Here is a 19,126-nt window from a genome sequence, read left to right as displayed (position 1 = left end):
CTTTGTGTTCGAGATTTATAGAAAATCAACGAATACTATGAGGGTTATACCCAGAACTTCTAATCATTATTATCAGCATAAAATGGCAGCTTTCCATCATCTGATTCACAGAATGCATACTCTTCCTTTAAGTGATACAGGCAAACAAAAGGAAATGGAATATATTTTTGAAACGGCTAGGCTCAATGGATATAACGATAGTTCAGTTAAGGCTCCTATCGATAAGAAAAAGAGGGATTTATTCAGAAAAAGCATGACAACTCTTGCTACTGAACCAGATGAGTTAAAAACGATTGCGGTAAACTTTGATAATAATATTACAAAACCATTAAAATCAAAATTCAGAAACTTGGATATAGATTTGGTTTTCGAGCCAGGACATAAGGGGCAAATACCTATGTCCCATCCCAGGAAGTAGGACGCCAACGGAGTGGCATTAACTTTCTTAGCCAAGTCACTCCCAACGTTTTTGCTTCACATTTATAACACATACGATACGGAGCGGCTGACGAGATGTCGCCGTTCCATAGTTTTGTTTAATTGTATTCAATAACGCTGCACAGTAGGTCTGGCCGCTTCAATACTTGTAATGCATCTTCGATGCCTTGCAAGTATTGATAATGACAAGAAAAATGGCAGAAGTAGTCGATTCTATCATTTTCCAGAATTCTTTCAATGAATGGCTGTGGATGTGTAGACTAGACTAGACTAGAGTTTGTAACATCGTCGTTCTCCGTCTGGTAGACGTATCGCTCAGCGGAGGGAAAGGCGCAGATAGGCAAAGAGGCCAGAGGATGCATTGAGACAGAATAAAAATCAGTGTGAAACAAATTTTGTATTCCCCAAGGATCATCTTAAAATCAGGGAATTCGAACTGTTGTTTTGTAGACTAGACCAGGGAATTCGAACTGTTAACAGGTTCGTAAAACCGGTTGTCATCATCAATCAATACATACCTATAGTGTAATCATATCATTGTTTTTTGTTTTCATCATAAGTGCAACTCACGAAACGAACATTTATTTGTAACTTTATCGGTACAATTATATGCCACTGACTGACTGATACAACATCTACTTTGATTAATTGATTTAAAACAACTTAAACGCTACTCGGTAATACGCTAAGCTAAAAGTTACACTGTAAAACTTCTTTCACGCAAGACCTATATCCTATAATTAGTGTAGCAGTTTCATGGTTTCCTTCGGTTCTCACTACTAGCAGCAAAAGCACGCTCAACTCCTACAACAATCGGTAGATTCTTCAATTTCCTTGCGGTTTTTTTTTAATCCCTTCGGTATCAAAAATATATTTCTGTTTTTTTTTTCGTTCTGTGCGAACTCTTTTTGGTTGATTTCCCTTACGCTGGTAATACTTCAGTGCAACTGTTGGGTATGTATTTAACATAGATATGCTATTTAGTAATTGGAATTGGTTTTTCCTTAAATTGACGAAGCTTGTGTGTGTGTGTGTTTTGCGTGAGTAGCAAGTGAAATCATATACAATCGGTAAAACTTACACAGTAAATAAAATAGTGGAATTTCAAAGCGATTCCTCCCGACATCATCCCATATGGCCATTTCTCTGCGTTCCACATTTCTCTTGTCTAACTATACGTTTGCATTTTTTCGTTTAAGGCTTCTTTCTTTTCCATTTTTCTTTGATTCCTTCTCTATCACATTATCGTTTCCGTTTGAGAACATGACAACCCTCTTTTGAACCGAAGTAGGCTTTTGAACATCACTTAACATAAAATGACACATCTTTCCATCTAAAGAGACATCGTTAACCTCTTCTAACGAGAGCACTACATACCAACTAAACTGTCCCATGTGACAAACAGATTTACAGATTTACAAGGGGTACTATATAATCGGGGACAGGTGACCACGTGGTTACTTCATTGACCACACCACGTTCAGCAAATTCCTTTTCAATCGGGTGGACTGGGCCGAGCGGCGCGTACACTTTGGCATGTTTGTGACTTTGTCATTCCCCTCTGTTTACTGGAAAACGGCCGCTCGCTGTTGGAACTGCTGCCGCCGAATGATCCGTTCCTCCTCCATGCGACGTTTCTCTTCTTGCTCTTGCCTGCAAATATATACACAGTTCAATAGAAGACAATATGAGTAATATCGAGGAACGTGCTTAAAAAATTAATTTGCCTATGTATGATGTGGAGGTAGCTTAATCAATGCCACATAGAAATTACAATTGAAATCATCCATTAACAAAATTTGGATTTTGATACATAATCTTGAAATTTTTGGTCATCACTTATGGATTATTCCAGACATACAGGTACATTTACTATATTGCATACACAGATCGAAAAGATAGTGTAAATTTTTATGACATATGATGCACATAATTGGAGCGTGGAATTTTACAGAATTTTACATGACGTGTCATGTAAATCTGATGAAATGTCATGTAAACCTCCATGATATGTCATGTAATTCAGCTTGACTCTGACATGAAATATAACACAAATTTACATGATTTGTCATGTAAACCATCATAACTGAAAATTTACATGACTAAAATGAACTTTTACATGACGTGTAATCCTTACTATTTTAATCTATGTAGTTTCAGAGCTGCAAAAAACAGTCGCCATATTGAATTCTAGTACGCCATATTGAAGTTTGCTCCGCCATCTTGGATTTGGTCACCATTTTTGAACTCCAAACAAATTTCGTCGAATCGAAAAGTTGTTTTTGAGTGAAAATATTTATAGCCTGCATTTCGAATGATGTACAACGAAACGACTTGGCGAATTCCAATGTAACATTTATATTTCCGCCGCCGCAAAGTCCGTACCTGATTTCATCGTGGAACTTATTCGTCCTCAGTTGCTGTTCGATTTTGGCCTCGAAGAAGTTCTTTGCCCCGTTCACGCCGACCTCGTCGACGTTGATTTCGGTGAGGCGAGCCAACTGTCCGAGCCCGGAATCGCATTCCAACTCGCCGGCACGAGCTTTCCTACAGAAAAGGAGAAAAAGGCATGCATTAGTAATCTATGGGCGACGGTTGAAGAATTTGAATAAACCTTACCTGTAGATCAGGAGGAACTCGCGGAATGAAATCTTGCCGTCCTTATCTTCGTCCACTTCCGCGATCATTCCCTTCAGACCGAGGTGGGTCTGTGGGGCACCCAGCTTCTCCATCATGATCTTCAGCTCGGCCAGGTCCAGGTAGCCATCGTTGCCGACGTCGTATCTGTGAAAGGTATAAAAGAAAAGTAGTCATGTTTAAGTGTAGAATTAGCTATAAGTTAAAATACACATTAATAAAAACAAAAAAAAAGTAGTCATGTGTTAGTTGCCGGTCAAACTGATGTCTAGGTTTGAAACTCTTCATACGACTCACGAACATTGGCGTAGCTGGAGAATCCCCCAGAAATCCGCCAGGCCAACTCTAGCAAATTTTCATAACATTATATATGAAAACATAAACAATATTTAGGCAACAACTGTAGACTTCATTGAACGTGTATAAGTAATCATTGGAAGCTCTTCTTAATTTAGTTAGGGGTCTCGGGAAGTTTTTCAGGAGTGCCTTGGAAATTCCTCCTCATAAATTTACCTAAGAGCTCCTCGGAAATACCTCAAAGAATTCCTCAAGAATCCTCCCTAATTTTCGTCTGGAATTCCTTCTAGAGTTCCACAGGAATACCCCGAGGAGTTCCTCGGGAATTCCTCCAGAACTCACACGGGAATTCCTGCAGGAGTATCTTGGCAATTTCTCAGGAAATCCTTGGAAATGTTTCCAGAAGTTCCCAGAAAATTTATTCAGGAGTTCTCCAAGAATTCCTCCCGGAGTTTCTTGAAAATTCCTCCAGGTGTTTCTCGGGCGTTCCTCCAGTGATTCCTTGGGATTTCCTCTGGGAGTTTCTCGGGAATTCCTCCAGGAGTTCCTGGTAATATTTCCAGGAAACCCCCTGCAATTTTTCCATGAGTTCCTAGTAGTTACATTCAGGAGTTCCACGGGAATTTCTCAAGGAGTTCGTCGAGAATACCTCCACGAATTCCTCGGGAATTCTTCCAGAATTTCCAAGAAAATTCCTCCATGAGGAATCCACGGAATTCCTGGAGGAATTCACAAGGAGCTTTTGGAAGAATTCATTGAGAACTTTTGGATGAAGTCTTCAGAAACTCTGGAAGGGATTTCTGAGAAACTCCAGGAGGAATTGCCTACAAATTCCTGAGAATTTCCGAGGAAGTCCTGAAGGACTTCCCGTAAAATTCAGGAGGAATTTCCGAGGATCTCCTGGAGGAATTCCCGAGGAACTCCTGATTCCTGATGGAATACCCAAGAACGTGGAGGAATTGCCGGGGAACTTCTGAGGAACTCCTGGGGAAATTTCCAAGGAACTCCTGGAAGAAATTCCGAGGAACTCTTGGAGGGATTGCAGAAGAATCCGTGGAGCAAATTGCTCAAGGAATTCTTCGATTTTCGTGGAACTCGGATTCTCTATTCAAGTCCTGAAGGATTTCTTGGGGGAATCCTGGAGGAAATTTCCAGAGAAATCGTGAAGAAATATGTAAGCAGGAAAATCCTGGAGAGATTATAACAAACATGCTAGTGTAATTCTTGGGAAACTTCTAAAGAAATTCCCGTGGAACTCCTGCAAGTATTCCTGGAAAATCCATGGAAGGGTTCCCGGGAAATTCCTGGCGACAATTCCCGAGGATCTGGTGAAGCAGATCCTGAAAAAATCCCGAAGACATTCGCGGGGAACTGCTAAAATTATTCCTGGGGAGACCCTGGACGATTTCTGAGAAGTTCCTGTCGAAATTTTGCGGTCACCTCTTGGAAGAAATCCCGGAGATCTCCGGGATGAATTGCCGTGGATGAAAATTAGGGCAAATCCTGGCAGAATTTCCGCGTAAGTCCTGAAAGCATTCTTTGGGAAATCTTTTATGAATCCTCAGGGAAATCCAGAAGGGTTTTTTAGAAAATTTTGGGAGAATTCGTAGGGACTCCCGGGAAAATTCCTGGTGAAATCCTTAAAGAATTCCGATCCAAATGCTGTATGATTCCTAATGTTCTCCTGGCGATTTCCACAAAATTCCTTGGCAATCTTGGAGGCAATTTATGGAAATTTATGGAAAATTCCCTCTAAAATCACAGAAGAAGTCTTACACGAATGCTGGAGAAATCCTTGCGGAACTCTTGGAAGAATTCCCATCAAAAATCTGGTCTGTGGGAACCCCTGGCGTGATTCCCGCAGAATTCCTGGAGGAAATACGCGAAAACCTGGAGTTATTCCTAACAGATTACAGGAAGGAATTTCTGGAGCAGTTCTTGAAAGAAATCACGAAAAGTGCGAAGGAGCTCCTAGGAAAATGTCTGAAAGAACTCATACAAGAATACCTAGAGAAACTTTTTCTAAAATTCCTGAAGGAACTCCAGAAAAAAAATCTTGGAAATATTGCTAGGAGAATTTCTGACGAACTCATGGGAGAGTTCTAAGAGAACCTTGAAGAATTGCTGAGGAAGTTTTGTGAATACCAGCAGAATTGTTGGAAGAATTATCAGAATCACATTTGAAAAAAAAAAATTAGCGAAGAACTTCTGGAAAAACTCTTCAAGGCACTTCTAGAAGATCTCTTGGTGAAAATCTGGAAGAGTTGCCGGAGGAATTCCCTGGAGAGTCTCTGAAATTGTTCCTAGGAGAATAATTGAAAGAATTCCCAAAAAAAAACTTGCGAACGAAATGCCCGGAAGAACTTGCGAAAGAAGCTCTGGTAAACTTCTGGAAGAATTTCTGGAGAGACGCTCTGATGAACTCCTGGATGCATTTTCAGAGAAACTCAAGAAGGAACTCTGGAAGAAAATCAAGTAATCAAATAATCCGCTTCCAACGCACTTTTAAGTTCCAAGAAGTTCAGATAAAGTTCTAAATGGAACTTTCTGCCTGCTGACAGTGAGAATGAACTTTGCTGGAACTATGCTCACAAGCTCCAGCCCCAGCAAGGCTCCTTGTTAGCCTCTTAAGCAGCTAGAAGATGCTACTCGGAACTTTGTTGGAACTTTCAAGTTTCTAGAATTTCAGTAGCTTGATGTTCCAGGGATTTTTTTGTCACTTTAGTAGCTACTTCTGGGATTGATTCAAGAATTCCTTCGGGAATTTCTTCCGGGATTCCTCCAGGAACTACTTCCAAGATTCTTTTGGCTCCTCCATTAGGGATTCCTTCGGGATTTTTTTCTTCTGAACTTCTGTTAGGAATTGCTTCTGGAATTTCTACAGGAACTCCTTCTTGGATTTGTTCAAGATTTTTTTTTGGGATTCCTTAACTCTTACTGGGACTCCTCTGAAGTTCTTCTGGAATTCTTTCAGAAACTGTCTCTAGGATTTCTTCAGGAACTCTTTCCAGTATTCATCTAGGAACTCTTTTCCGGTTTCCTCTAAGAGTTTCGTTTGGAATTCCTGCAGATCCTTCTAGAATTCGTTCAAATGTTTCAAAAGGAAATGTTCTAGGAGTTTGTTGGGGAGTATTTTGAGAAGTTCCTGTTGCAGTTTTTGCTTATGGATTTGCTCATGAAGTTCCACAGGTCCACAGGCTGGCAATCGCCCAGGATGGAGATCTTTCAACTCTGCCCTCTACAGTTCCTACAGGATTTTCATGAGGAAATACTTCAGCAAGTTCCTTCTGGTTTGTATCAGGAGCTATTAGGATAATCTCGGATGGAATTCTTGGAGGATTCCCGGAAAAATCCCTTGAAGTTTCGGAAGGAATCTCAGAAGGTATTCTGGAAGAAGTTCCTGAGATGGAACCTGTTAGGAAACTTGGAAGAAGTTCCTGTAAGGACCCCAGAGGGAACTTAAGAAGGTACTCCAAAAAGAATCTCCGATATAGCTCCCTGAAAAATCACAGAAGGTAATCCTAGAGGGATCCTAGAAAAAAATGTGAAGAAACTATTGAAGGAATTCCTGGAAGAATCTAAGGAACAATTGCTTGGGTAATCTTGGAAGGTATCCTAGAGGGACCTCAAAATTTATTTCTTGAGAAATTTTGGAGAAAATCTTGAAAAAAAAATCTAGGAACTCCTGAAATTCTTTCGCCAGTTTTGAATTGTAGGTACATCCTTGAGCTGCATCACACACCTCAGTGCAGTTAGCTAGATTGAATAAAATAGAGGCACTGAGCTGGTAGCAATATTAGTCAGCTCCTGCGGAGTGGACAATAGTTTCGCCTGTGTGTATTTGTCGTTTCAACTGGTTATGGGCCTAGAGACGCCCTGGTGGTGGTTTTGGAAGTGACCAAGATGCGGCATCCAAGAAACGATTAGAAGACCAATACCTGATGAGATGTCAAGATGCGATGAGGCTAGGTGCCAATATTCGTTGAGATACCGAGAGGCGGTGAGGGGACTAACACTCATTGAGGATTCCGTGTGAGACCTGCACTAGAACCACCCACTGTTGCTGTATGGCAGATGGTACTCGGGGCGGAAGACGCTTTGAGCTAGGAGGAGCTTGGTAGTCTCTTAAGTAGCTGAAGTAGTTTGGAGCCAGGAGGAGTCTGGTAGCTCGGTTGCAAAGAAGCTTGTTGCTAGGAGGAGCTCGGTAGGCAAGAGGTGTACGGTGGAAGAATCCCGGGAACACTTCCTGGAGAAATCCTGGCATGAGCTCGTGAAGGAATTCCAGACGGAACCTCTATAGGAATCTCAGAAGAAACTCCTGAAAGAACCCCAGAGTAAACTTCTGAAGAAATTCTTAATAAACCCTCAAAAAAATCTAATCTAGAACTCCCTGGGAATCCCACAAGAAACTCCTGGATGAGTCCTGGGCGAAATTTGTGAAAAAACTGCAAAAGATTCCTAGGATCCTGTGGAACATCAAAAGGACCTCCTGGAGGGGTGCCATCGTGCCGTCATCAAGTCATAAAGTAGCACACTTTTCCACGCACGCGCACTCCACATTTTGAATTAAATCAAACTACTTATGTAAAGCTGGCAAAATCATTCTGGCAAAGTCCAAAACTGACGAAATTGTTCGAATTGTAAACAACAAGGCCATGAAACGTCAAAGAATTAGACAAATTTTCCTTAGCAACCGTAGCGTGCAATAGGGCACTGCACTGTTTTGATTATGTATGGGATTTTGACGGTTCGTGGCCTTGTTGTTTACAAAATTTCTGTAAGAGTGAAAGAGAAGGAGAGAATTTTATGCAGAGCCCTATAGGGCACTGCATGACAATCTCTCTTTCTTTTTCACTCTTACAGAAATTTTGTAAACAACAAGGCCACGAAACGTCAAAGTCCCATACAAAATCAAAACAGTGCAGTGCCCTATGCCCTACAGTCATGACTCATAAATTGAATTATAATCTTATAATCCTCAGCCTACTTGGTTAGTACCAAATTACCATAATAGTATCCAACACTCAACTTGAACAATTGTTCAAGGTACCTCCAGTAATTTCGTTTGAATGATGAAATAACTCAGGACCCCTATAGCCACAGCTTTAAAAACGTGGGTGTTCATCATGATCATGCTGAAAGTGACCATGAAGGGTTCGATTCCCGGTCGGTCCTCGGTTCAGAAACTTTTCGTTAAGGAAATTTTTGCGACAACTTGGGGCATAGAGAGCCTGTCACTCGATATACACATTGATAGAGGAAGTTCTTAGTTAATAACTGTGGAAATGCACTTAAAACAATAGGCTGAGGAGTTGGCTTTGTCCTAGTTGCGGCGTTAAGTCAAAAAGAAGCAAAATCTGCAGGAACTCCTTCACAATTATAGCAGTAGAACGACCTTTTCAAGAAGCTCGACCATTAATCCTTAGTGTACACTTGACGTGCATCGCATAGATAGTATCAGTTCATTCTTTCTCATTATTCTTGCGTACTCTGTGCTTCATTCGAGTAGAGCCGACAGGATTCAATCGACATTTTCAAAGGTCACGTTTCTGCGTAGTCGCCAGTTTCGCCACCATGTACCATCAATCTAAAGTAGGGGTTCTCAAACTTTTCCAGCTTGCGACCCACTTTTGATTTTTATAGAATTTGGCGACCCACCAGTATGTATTTCTAAAAATACGTCTTTTTTCTTGCAAAGTTGGACCAACTTTTCAATTAAATACATTATTTCATCACTTTCATAGGTTTCATCAAACTTACGTTACGTATGACTCAAACTAAAAAACAAAGTCGGTACAAGATAAAAAACAAGCTATTTAAATTTATTGTGTTCTTTTCGTTTTTAAGTTTAAAAAGTTAAGATTTTCAGCTTCAGTGAACTCTTAGTCTAATAAATTTATGATAAGTTTCCAAGTTTCCAATACATTCAGCCAGTCTGACTACAAAACAAGTTTTTTTTTGTATTATTTCACACATTCTAGAAATAAACAAAAAACACACAATTTATACAAAGTCTTTGAAGACATAGTGACAATTTTATACTTCTTCAGAACTTTAAAATCTCATTTGAAATAAAAGATCGGATTGAAAGTACTATAAATATTTATAGAGAATGGGTAACCATCATGTAGAGTTTTTAGAATTGTAGTACTGCTGAATAATCAGATGCATCCTCTTTTTAGTCGTTTTTCCTCATAGACACTTATTCTATTTCTATTTTTGCAGAGGTTTGAAAAACGCAAGGTTTATTGTCGAAGTTGGGTAATTTTTTGATGGTTTCTGGAATAATTAATTTGTGAACTTGGCGTGTAAATCTAGCTGAAAATACAAACTGCAAGCAACAACTTGAACTTTTTTTTCCCAGAACATAAGTAAAATCTAAAATTTAACCATAATTTTAAGCCTTTAGTTCAAAAACCCGCAGAATCGGTTTCAGAACACAGACAGTAGTTTCAATATTCAATACATGTACTTCAGACTAAGACTTATATTACAAAATTTTGAACACAATTAAAGAGAAACCAAATATCTATAAATAACTATACTGATTCTCCAAGGGAGTATACGTTAATCAGCAATATCATTTGAGTTAAGTTAATCAAGACATTTCGACACTGACTCTTCATTAGGGCCTAACTGACAATTCCGATTTCTCTTCATCGGTCCTCTCTTTGTGTTATTACGGAAAGTGTATTTAGTTTTCCAAAAAATTTTTGGTTGAAATGCGAAAACGACGACTACATCTTGTTCTAGAAACAAAAAGAATAATGATTTTGTTTGTATTGATCAAGTTATTAGCGAAAGAGAGAGTTGACGAAGAGAAATCGATCATGTCAGTTAGACCCTTAAGAAAAATCATTGTCTACTTGTTACAATATCGAATAAGCCGTCGCGACCCACCAAAAATCAGCCCGCGACCCACCAGTGGGTCGCGACCCATAGTTTGAGAAACGCTGATCTAAAGCACTTTTACTTATACGCTCCATATGTCTGTCTTTAGCTCCCTTTTTCGTGGGGTTTTTTGTCGTACAGTCATAAGGCAGGAGCAGGATCACATGTTGGTGACTGTAGGTATCTACAGAAAACCCCCTGTGTAGTATGCGCACTTCAGTTAACATTGAGCTCGGAAGTTTTGACTGTGAAAATGAAAACTCACTGCCTGACTACTTATTGACGTTCACGGCATATTACTTTCAGATTTTCTCAAGTTATACAGTGTTTGCAGGCCTCTGGCATCCCTTTTATTTAACCTGTCTAACTCGTTTCAGTTAAATTTGTCAAATCAGTAAAATTCGTTGGAAGGAAAATTTCCGATTAATCACCAATTACAGTATAGCGTCCTATATGAATGAATTACTGTACTTTTTGAAAGTATGGATGTATAGTAGAGTAGGAAGAACAATCAAGTCTGCAAGAACCGTATTTGTACGTTCGAAACCTGTTTGCTGCGACTAAATTTTGAGTCAGTGCTGTGTCGAGGCCGATTTGTTTTGTTGCTTATGTTTTTATGTTCCACAAATAAAATTTGATTGGATATTAAAGTAAACGGAAGCTGTGCCGTGAGCGACGAATGATACATAGAAAGAAAAGCAATCTTTTTGGTATATATCGATCGATATCAAAAACTAGATCGTAGTAGACAATTCTAGCCTGCTGCGATATTGATTACATTGGTACATATAAACAAACGTATTCATAATCAAACTTACGATAGTGTGATGCTACGAAACTCAAATGTCCATTTCAGAATTCCCTTTCTCACCCGATTGGAACGATTGGCTATTTGCCAATCTTGATGTAATTGATTTCAATTGAATAATGTGTGTTACTCATTGAGCAAACATAGACCAGCCAGACCTCACTTATGCAACGATCCAGTCTCCCCGGCCTACTACAATCTGCCTGCACGATGCGTTCGTCACCAAAGCAGATTCTGCCTACTACGACACTATACTTTCATAATGCAAACCGGTTCATTGTGTCACTCGCCTACATCGTAGTAGGTGAAAGACGCACTCCCTTTGTCTAATTGGATCGATATAGAGAAAGAACTGACCTTTCACCCGGGTCGGTCGGGCGGGGGCGTAAGAGCATAACCCGAGGCCAGCAGCTGATGTTCCACCCACTCATGGCTGTGTGGACGAGTGGTGCTATACCAACAATCCAGGTCATGAACTCGGGCGCGCGAATAAGCAGGGTAACCAATCCACTTCTCGTTGACCCAGAACAACATGAGCCAAACGAAGCATAATCGATTTCGGATTTCAGGCGGGAGGGACCAAACACAAGGTCGCTTCTTTATTCATATATGCAAGAGCATGTGGATCAAACTGACGTGACGAGCCGCAAATATTTCAATGGTTTATTTTGTTTCGTTTGTTTATCGTTCAGAACGGCCTTCGGCCTTGTGTGCGCTTAGTTTGAATCGTTCGTTCGAAAAGAGTTTCAAGATTCCAAATGCTCTCCGGCAGTATTTTATACCTAGATATGTACGATTACAGCGATAGATATTTGTATGGTGCGAGAATCTAGTCTAGGGTGAAGGTGAACCGAGCTAGCTTTTGAGTTCTGGCCGACCAAATTGAATCGATTCAGTCACTTGTGACGAAGTTTTATTTTGCTTAGCATAGCAGCACTATAGTAATGTGGCACAGCACCATGTGTGCGGCTTCGTTGGAGTTGATATTTTTGGAATGTTGAGTGTGACAAGTTTATGAGTTGGATTGGAAGAAGCATATCTGGAGTTTGTTTTCAACGTGATTTTGTAAACAGGCGATGATGAATTATTTTTTCGTTATCTAGATTAATAGTTCTTTTTAATTTTGTACAAGATATGAAGTTATTGGAATGATGGCTGTACAAAGTATAAGGTACTATAGCATCAAGTACACAGGGTCAAATATTTGACAAGGAACACTGAACCAATATTGAGCCATCGCGCAACAATAATGTCGCAACCTGCATTTGTTGGGACAATCCATCCAATGCGACATAAGTTTGTCCCAACTTGAACAGAATAGGATAAAGATCGTACACCGGAAGTCTAGAGATTTTTAAGCCTTGTATTGCGATTTTCGAACGGTGACAAGCAATGGGTTTCTGAAAATCGAGTTTGGTAGCTGTATGGTGCTTGTTTTGCAGTCGTGTATTAGCTTATGATTTATATTTGATTAGCTTCCCTTTTATTCAGCGTTGACTGCTTTTATTCAATGGTTACACAACAAAAAGCAAATGACTGAAGCTTATAGCGCTGAAAATGTTAGTTGGGAAGCTTGGGATAACTATATTGTTTATGTTGCAAGAAATGGAGAAAACAACAACACTATTGCCCAAAGTTTTGCTCAAACAGCATCACATTAGGCAAGGAATCATAATAGCTACGCTTTTTGTACCATTTCACTGCAGAAACGGAGAATTGAACTTCTCACCATACTAAAATTCAGCTCATTACTTCAAATCTAGTACTTCACCGATTGGTCCTAATGCTTTGTCAATTTCTTTAGTTTGTTCGTCAGTTTATGATGCGAATTTCTTCAAAAATATATACTTTTGTTTTCACCAATTTTATTGAAATTCCTTCTTTGTTCTTCTTCTCGTAATGTTCCAACTGGAATAAAGTCTGCTCCTCAGCTCAGTGTTCTATGAGCACTTCCACAGTAGGCCGTCCCTTATTTTGCAAAAATTGGAAATGTTATAAGTTCGTTGTTGGAAAATGATCGTTTTAGCTAAAAAATGATCGTGTCAAAATTTGAAGTCATTATCTCAAGGCTAAGTGGTCCCTCAAGGGGCCTAAAGTTGTCAAAAATTGTATGGGACCAAAAAAACATGAAATTTTTTTCGACAAAAAAAATACGCTAGTCTACTAAAACCGGTGATTTTAGGACCCTAATGGGCCAAAATTGTGCTTAGATTTGCGATATCTCTACTCGTTTTTGAGTTATTGAACAAAATAAGGTAAGTTTCCTTCGGAATCTAAAAAAAATGGTCAAAAATGCTGATTTTTCAGTTGTTTTTTGTCAATATCTTGGAAACGAGTAGAGATATCGCAAATCTAAGCACATTTTTGGCCCTTTAGGGTCCTAAAATCACCGGTTTTAGTAGAATAGCGTATTTTTTTTGTCGATTAAAATTTCATGTTTTTTTGGTCCCATACAATTTTTGACAACTTTAGGCCCCTTGAGGGACCACTTAGCCTTGAGATACGGACTTCAAATTTTGACACGATCATTTTTTAGCTAAAACGATCATTTTCCACTAACGAACTTATAACATTTCTAAATTTTGCAAAATAAGGGACGGCAGTTATTAACTGAGACCATTTTGCAGGTGCATATCATGTGGCAGATATGAAGATAGTGAGGTCAGGAAAACTTCTTTGACTGAAAAATTCCTAGACCAACCGAGAATTAAACCCGTCATCATCCAACATGGTCAATGGTCTTGATAATCGTTTCGGTTGTATGGGCCCTATTAATTTTCTTTATATTTTAATTCAAATGCTGTTGGAAGCAGATTCGCATTTTTTTCGAATTCCTTCGTTATTATTTTTTTATATTTTAACAATTTCTAAATTTCTTCTGCAATCCCGTAGTCCTTCAGCAATGGATCAATGAATCCAAATTTTTAGCGTTCACCGCATGTAAACAGAGCCGCCACCGTATATGGACATTTACATTGTAACAGTAGTGGAGTTATGTCAAACATACAAGGCTACGGTGGCGCTATCTGTTCATTCCATCGCGACCGTTTTAATTATTTCAGTGATCCATTTCTTTAAAATTTTATTGGAAAATTTGTTTGAAAACTTTTTTAGCAATTCCTCCGGAAATTCCTCATTTGGAAACTGTTTTAGGAATTTTCATTCCCACAATTCCTTCACAATTGCCGGGGCCCGTGGTGCAATTGGTCACACGTTTGCTTCATCAGCAGGTGGTCATGGGTTCGATTCCAGGCCTGGCACTTTCGCCAGTTGCTCTTTCTCCCTGAGAGCAGCTGACACTGACCCTCTTCTGATCCCATGACTCAAATGGACCCGGATATTTGGACATCGGCGAACGGCAACTCATAATGGACCCCCAATCGGACTGGAAAAAGAACAACCAATATTCTCGTGCTCATCATTTTACCATGATAGGGTAGAAAATGAAACCATTTTATAAAGAGGACACCTTGCTAGTGTGATATCTTTTTTGTTTTTCAACTAGCTGTCCCGCAAACGTCGTTCTGCCTGCCTACTGTGTTTTTTGACATGCAGCTCTGTAGAAAAATGCCCCGCAAAATGGAATTTCAAACTTTTTCGTTTTCGGTGCGTTCCCGGTCGATTTTCCCAATTATTTTTTTTGTACGAACACGTCGGAGCCCTGCACGAATGAAAAACTGAAAGAATAAAGTAGATCCGTTGGTCCGTTCCCGAGCCTATTCGTGACATACAAACACCATTCCATTTTTATTTATATATAGATAGATAGATAAAATCATTATCAGTTTTTTTTTGCATAACTTTCAATGGTTATTCTGCAATGTAGGAAAAATATACAAATGTTTTTTATTATGTAACTGAAGCGGTTTTCGATAACATTCACATTTTCATCAAGTTTTTAATGTATTGGAATTTCATGCTATTCTACTAAGGATAGAGTTTAATAGTTGGTCAGTATTGGTACATTAAGCAGCTTCCAGCTTGACATACTGAGTTGCCTTGTTTCCATAGAAACTGAAAAAAAAATACTTATTGAAGTACAGTGATGCAAAAACCCTACGAATTCAGGTCAAAATTTGTCCAGTGTAGTAGAGAATCGCTTACTAAATTATACAGAAGAAAGATATGCTTTTTAAATACATTCTTCATCATAAACTTAATCCATAATGATTTTTGCTCCATTATTGTAACTTTTCGACTCTAAAGAAACTTATTATTGTTTATTTTCAACAAGACTATTGGTGCCAGGGATGGCAAAAATACTTTTTTCTCTTTTCCGTTCATCGATACTGGCAGTAAAATAAAAACAAAACAACGGCAGCACCAATACCATCAGACGCCGCGCCGACGGCAGTCAAGCAGACGCTTGATGGTTTTCGCTTTGGTGCTATGTTATTATACACCTTATTTGAAAATAACTACATGTAAAGTTTAAAATTCGACATCATTGTTATGTTAAATTTGCAATGGGTTACATCCTTGGTTACATCGCTATTTAGAAGAACCTTAAGGGCGGACGGGACGGTCGAGGAAATATCCGCCATTGCTCTGTTGCTACTAAGATGGTAATCTCAGATTCTACTTCATATAGTGGAACAAAAATCTATCATTGTGTATGCTCACTTGCAGTGCCTATGCTGATTGTTTTTCAGCCTCATCTGTGCGATAGAAATCGAGATTACCATCTTCAAAATCGCGAGGCAAATTGTTAGAAAGAGAGGGAAGATAGGAAAAATAACACAGCGTCCCGATTCACCTTAAAAAACGAAGCTGTTTTGACTCTGGTACCACCAAGAAGCACAGTTACCAAGCCAGCAATGCTATCACCCGAGCAGGAACGAATAACTGACACATAACTGCAGCAAACCAAAATCAAGTGTCATACCAAAACAAGGTATTGGCCGGTTACTCAGGTACTGAAAATATCTTATTTTGGTATTTTGTAGGTATTGATAAAACACCTCAAAGAGTTATTGGTTTGGTGTTGAGGACTGCTTCAGGTATTATTCAATTATGGGAAAATTACTTTTTGTATGGAAAAATCGCCGATTATTATTTAGGTATTCCCATACCTGATGTCATTACTTACGTGTTATGCACAGAATCCACACCAGTTATTATTTTGGCTATTTTACCTCTTATGCAGGGCTTCTTAAAACCTAATTCAGGTTGTAGGTATTCGGTTTTCCATACCTGAGTTTGGTATTCTTCAGCTATTTTCTCCTGCTCGGGAAAGGAGCGGTTTTCTTCATTTTAAATTGCATTATTAGTACTTTCGACTAGACCCATTGAAAACATTTAAAATTTTATATTTCCATACCTTTTTTTCCAAATAAATTTTATTCTGAAAATCGAGTCCTACTTGTAACTTTAATATCACAAAAACTAATATTCCGATTTGCTTTCTATTTTGCCTAAATATGCTGCTGCAGTATGGTAAACACTTTCATGAAATTAAAAACGATATACCGATGTTTAACAGTAATTTCGTTTTTATCTTTAGTTTTTGGGAATCTAAAAATTGACTTCTCCTAACATCTTGCAACTATGGTTATTATCTGCTAATATAATGTACTGAACAACCAACCAAGGCTGATCAAATTTGAAATACGTGTTTTCTTTTTATAGCCTTGCAAACGTGTCTTCTTTATAAAATGAACAGTCCCTAAATTCCCTACGGAATTTCCGAAAGAATAATCCAGAAGAGTTGCTGAAGAAGTTTACAATGAATACAATAGAAAATACCGATGGAATTGCAAAGGGAAGTCCCTTACATTTGTTTTTAGGATAATTTGCGTTTGTTTTTCAAAAAAAAAAATGTCTCGTGGATGAATCACCAGATTAATCCAAGGAAAAATCTCTGGAGGAATTCTTAGAAGGATTCTGGGATGCACCATTGTAGAAATTTTAATAGAAATCCTAGGAATTGCTGGAACTTTTAGAGAAACCCCATCAGGAATGCCTGGAATCCAAAGAAAAATTTCTTAAAGAAATACCTGGAGGAACCTCTCGAAAAGTCCCTGGAAGAGTCAATCGGTAGAGGTATTCTGAAGATTTCAGAGAAGGCCCTGGAGAAATCGTAGGAGCACTTTCTGGAAAAAGTCTCAGGAAGATTTCCCGGAAAAATTCCAGCAGAAAGCCACCAGGGTAAATTCCCAAAGGAATTACTAAAATAATTCCTGGAGGTACCATAGTTCGAATATCTAGAGGAGGAATTGCTGGAAGAACAGCAGGGGGACTTGTTTGAGGAATCCTTGGAGGAAGGCCAAAAGAATTTTCTGCAGGAAGTCCATGAGGAATTTCTGGAGAAATCTTTGGATACAATCAATGGAGGAATTGCTGGATGAGTCCTAGGAGAAATCTCTGGAAGAATAATCGAAGGAATTCCTGCTGAATTCCAAGAAGATTGCCTGGAAGGATCCCAACAAAAAAAGCCAAGAGAAAGCTCTAGCAGAATCCCTAGGAGAATTTTTGAAGTATCAGAATTTCTGGAGGAGTCCTATGCAAAAATAGCTGGAAGAACCGTAGGGAGAATTGCTTGAAGAATCCCAGCTGGTATTTCTGGTAGAAGGGCACGAGGAGCCCCTGGAGAAATTACTGGATAAAATCTCTGAAGGAAATCCTAGAGGAATCACCAGAGAAACTTCTTAAGAATTTCGGAATATTGTCATGGATAATCCCAGCCAAAATTCCTGAATAAATCCCTAGAAGAACTCTTGAAGGTATTAAGGTGAGAATTTCTGGAGGAGTCCTGGGAGGAATTGCTGGTAGAACCTCAGTTGCAATTGCTTGAGGGCTTCCAGCTGGAATTCCTAGATAAAATCTCTGAAGCTGTTCCTGGAGGAATCACCAGTGGAACGTCTGGAATAATCCATGGAAGATTATCCTGAATAGTCCCACCAATAGATCTCAATAGATCTTGAAGAAGTTTCTGGAGGAATTCTTAAAATTCCGGGAGGTTTCATAGAAGGAATTTCTCTAGTGATATCCTAGTAGGAATTGTTGGAACAATCTCTACAGGAATTATTAGAGAAACTCCATCAAGCATGCCTGGGGAATCCTAAGAGAAATTCTTTGACTAAATACCAGGAAGAATGCCTACAGTTCTCCTAGGAAGAATCGCTAGAAGTATTCTGAAGGAATCCATGGAGAAATCCCTGATGGAATCTCAGGAAGATATCCCAAAAGTATTGCAGCAAGTAAGTGTGCTAGAAGAAATCCCCAGAAGTATTCCCGGAAGTACCACAGTTAGAATTTCCGGACGAGTCCTAATAGGAATTGCTTAAGGAATTCCAGCTAAAATTCATGAAAGAAGGCCAATAGGAGTTCCTGGAGAAATTCCAAAAGGAATTACTAGAAGAACATCTTTATGAAATCTCAGCATTAAGTCCTGAATAAATCATTGCAAGAACCACCAAAAGGCTTTCTGGAGTAGAATTACTGAAGGTATTACAGTTACAATTTCTGGAGGAGTTCTAGGAGAAATTGCTCGAAGCGTCGCAGCATGAGTTGCTTGAGGAATCCCAGCCAGAAATCTCGGAGAAAGACCAACAAGAACTCCTGGATGGATCCAATGAGGCATTTCTGAAGCAATCCCTGGATAAAATCTTTGAAAAAATAATAAACCTGGAAGTATCACCGGTGGAACTGCTGGAAGGATCCCAGAAAGATTGGCATGGATAATCCCACCAGGAATTCCTGAAGGAATCCCTAGTAGAATTCCGAGAAGAATCATTGTAAGAATTTCTAGAGAAATCCTAGGAGAAATTGTGGGAGGGATCTCTCCAGAAATTTTCAATGTAACCCTATGAGGACTGCCACTGTCTGGCAGTGAAATGTGCTGCTCCAAGCTAACCATAAATTCGTAATTTGTCTTATGTTCGTAATCCTCAAAGCCACATAGCGATTTCGACACAGAACATCGCGTTAAATGGTCGTAAAACTGCCAGCGCGGTAAATATTTTTAAATGAGCCGCTCAATTAGTGATCCGTCCGTCCGTAGTAGTAACTGATAGTAGCCGGTTGTGATTCAAGGGCTGTGTTAGAAGAGCCGCG

The 19,126-nt window shown here is 39.2% G+C and overlaps 1 protein-coding gene across 1 annotated transcript in view; it reads right to left on the bottom strand.

The window, feature by feature from the left end:
* Nucleotides 1-975: 975 nt before the first annotated feature.
* Nucleotides 976-19,126, bottom strand: part of LOC109421195 (EF-hand domain-containing protein D2 homolog) — a 39,229-nt gene continuing 21,078 nt past the window's right edge. Inside the window, exons 3-5 of the mRNA XM_062848989.1 lie at nt 3,058-3,222; nt 2,824-2,985; nt 976-2,091 (exon numbers count right to left, since the gene is read on the bottom strand). Of these exons, the coding sequence (XP_062704973.1) occupies nt 2,004-2,091; nt 2,824-2,985; nt 3,058-3,222 (415 nt within the window). The 3' untranslated portion in view covers nt 976-2,003. The remainder of the gene's footprint in view (nt 2,092-2,823; nt 2,986-3,057; nt 3,223-19,126) is intronic.

The sequence above is a fragment of the Aedes albopictus genome, chromosome 2 (assembly GCF_035046485.1).
Source record: "Aedes albopictus strain Foshan chromosome 2, AalbF5, whole genome shotgun sequence".
Classification (NCBI taxonomy): Eukaryota; Metazoa; Arthropoda; class Insecta; order Diptera; family Culicidae; genus Aedes; species Aedes albopictus.
The sequence above is the reverse complement of the archived record's forward strand: the minus strand, read 5'-3'. Positions and strand labels throughout refer to the sequence as shown.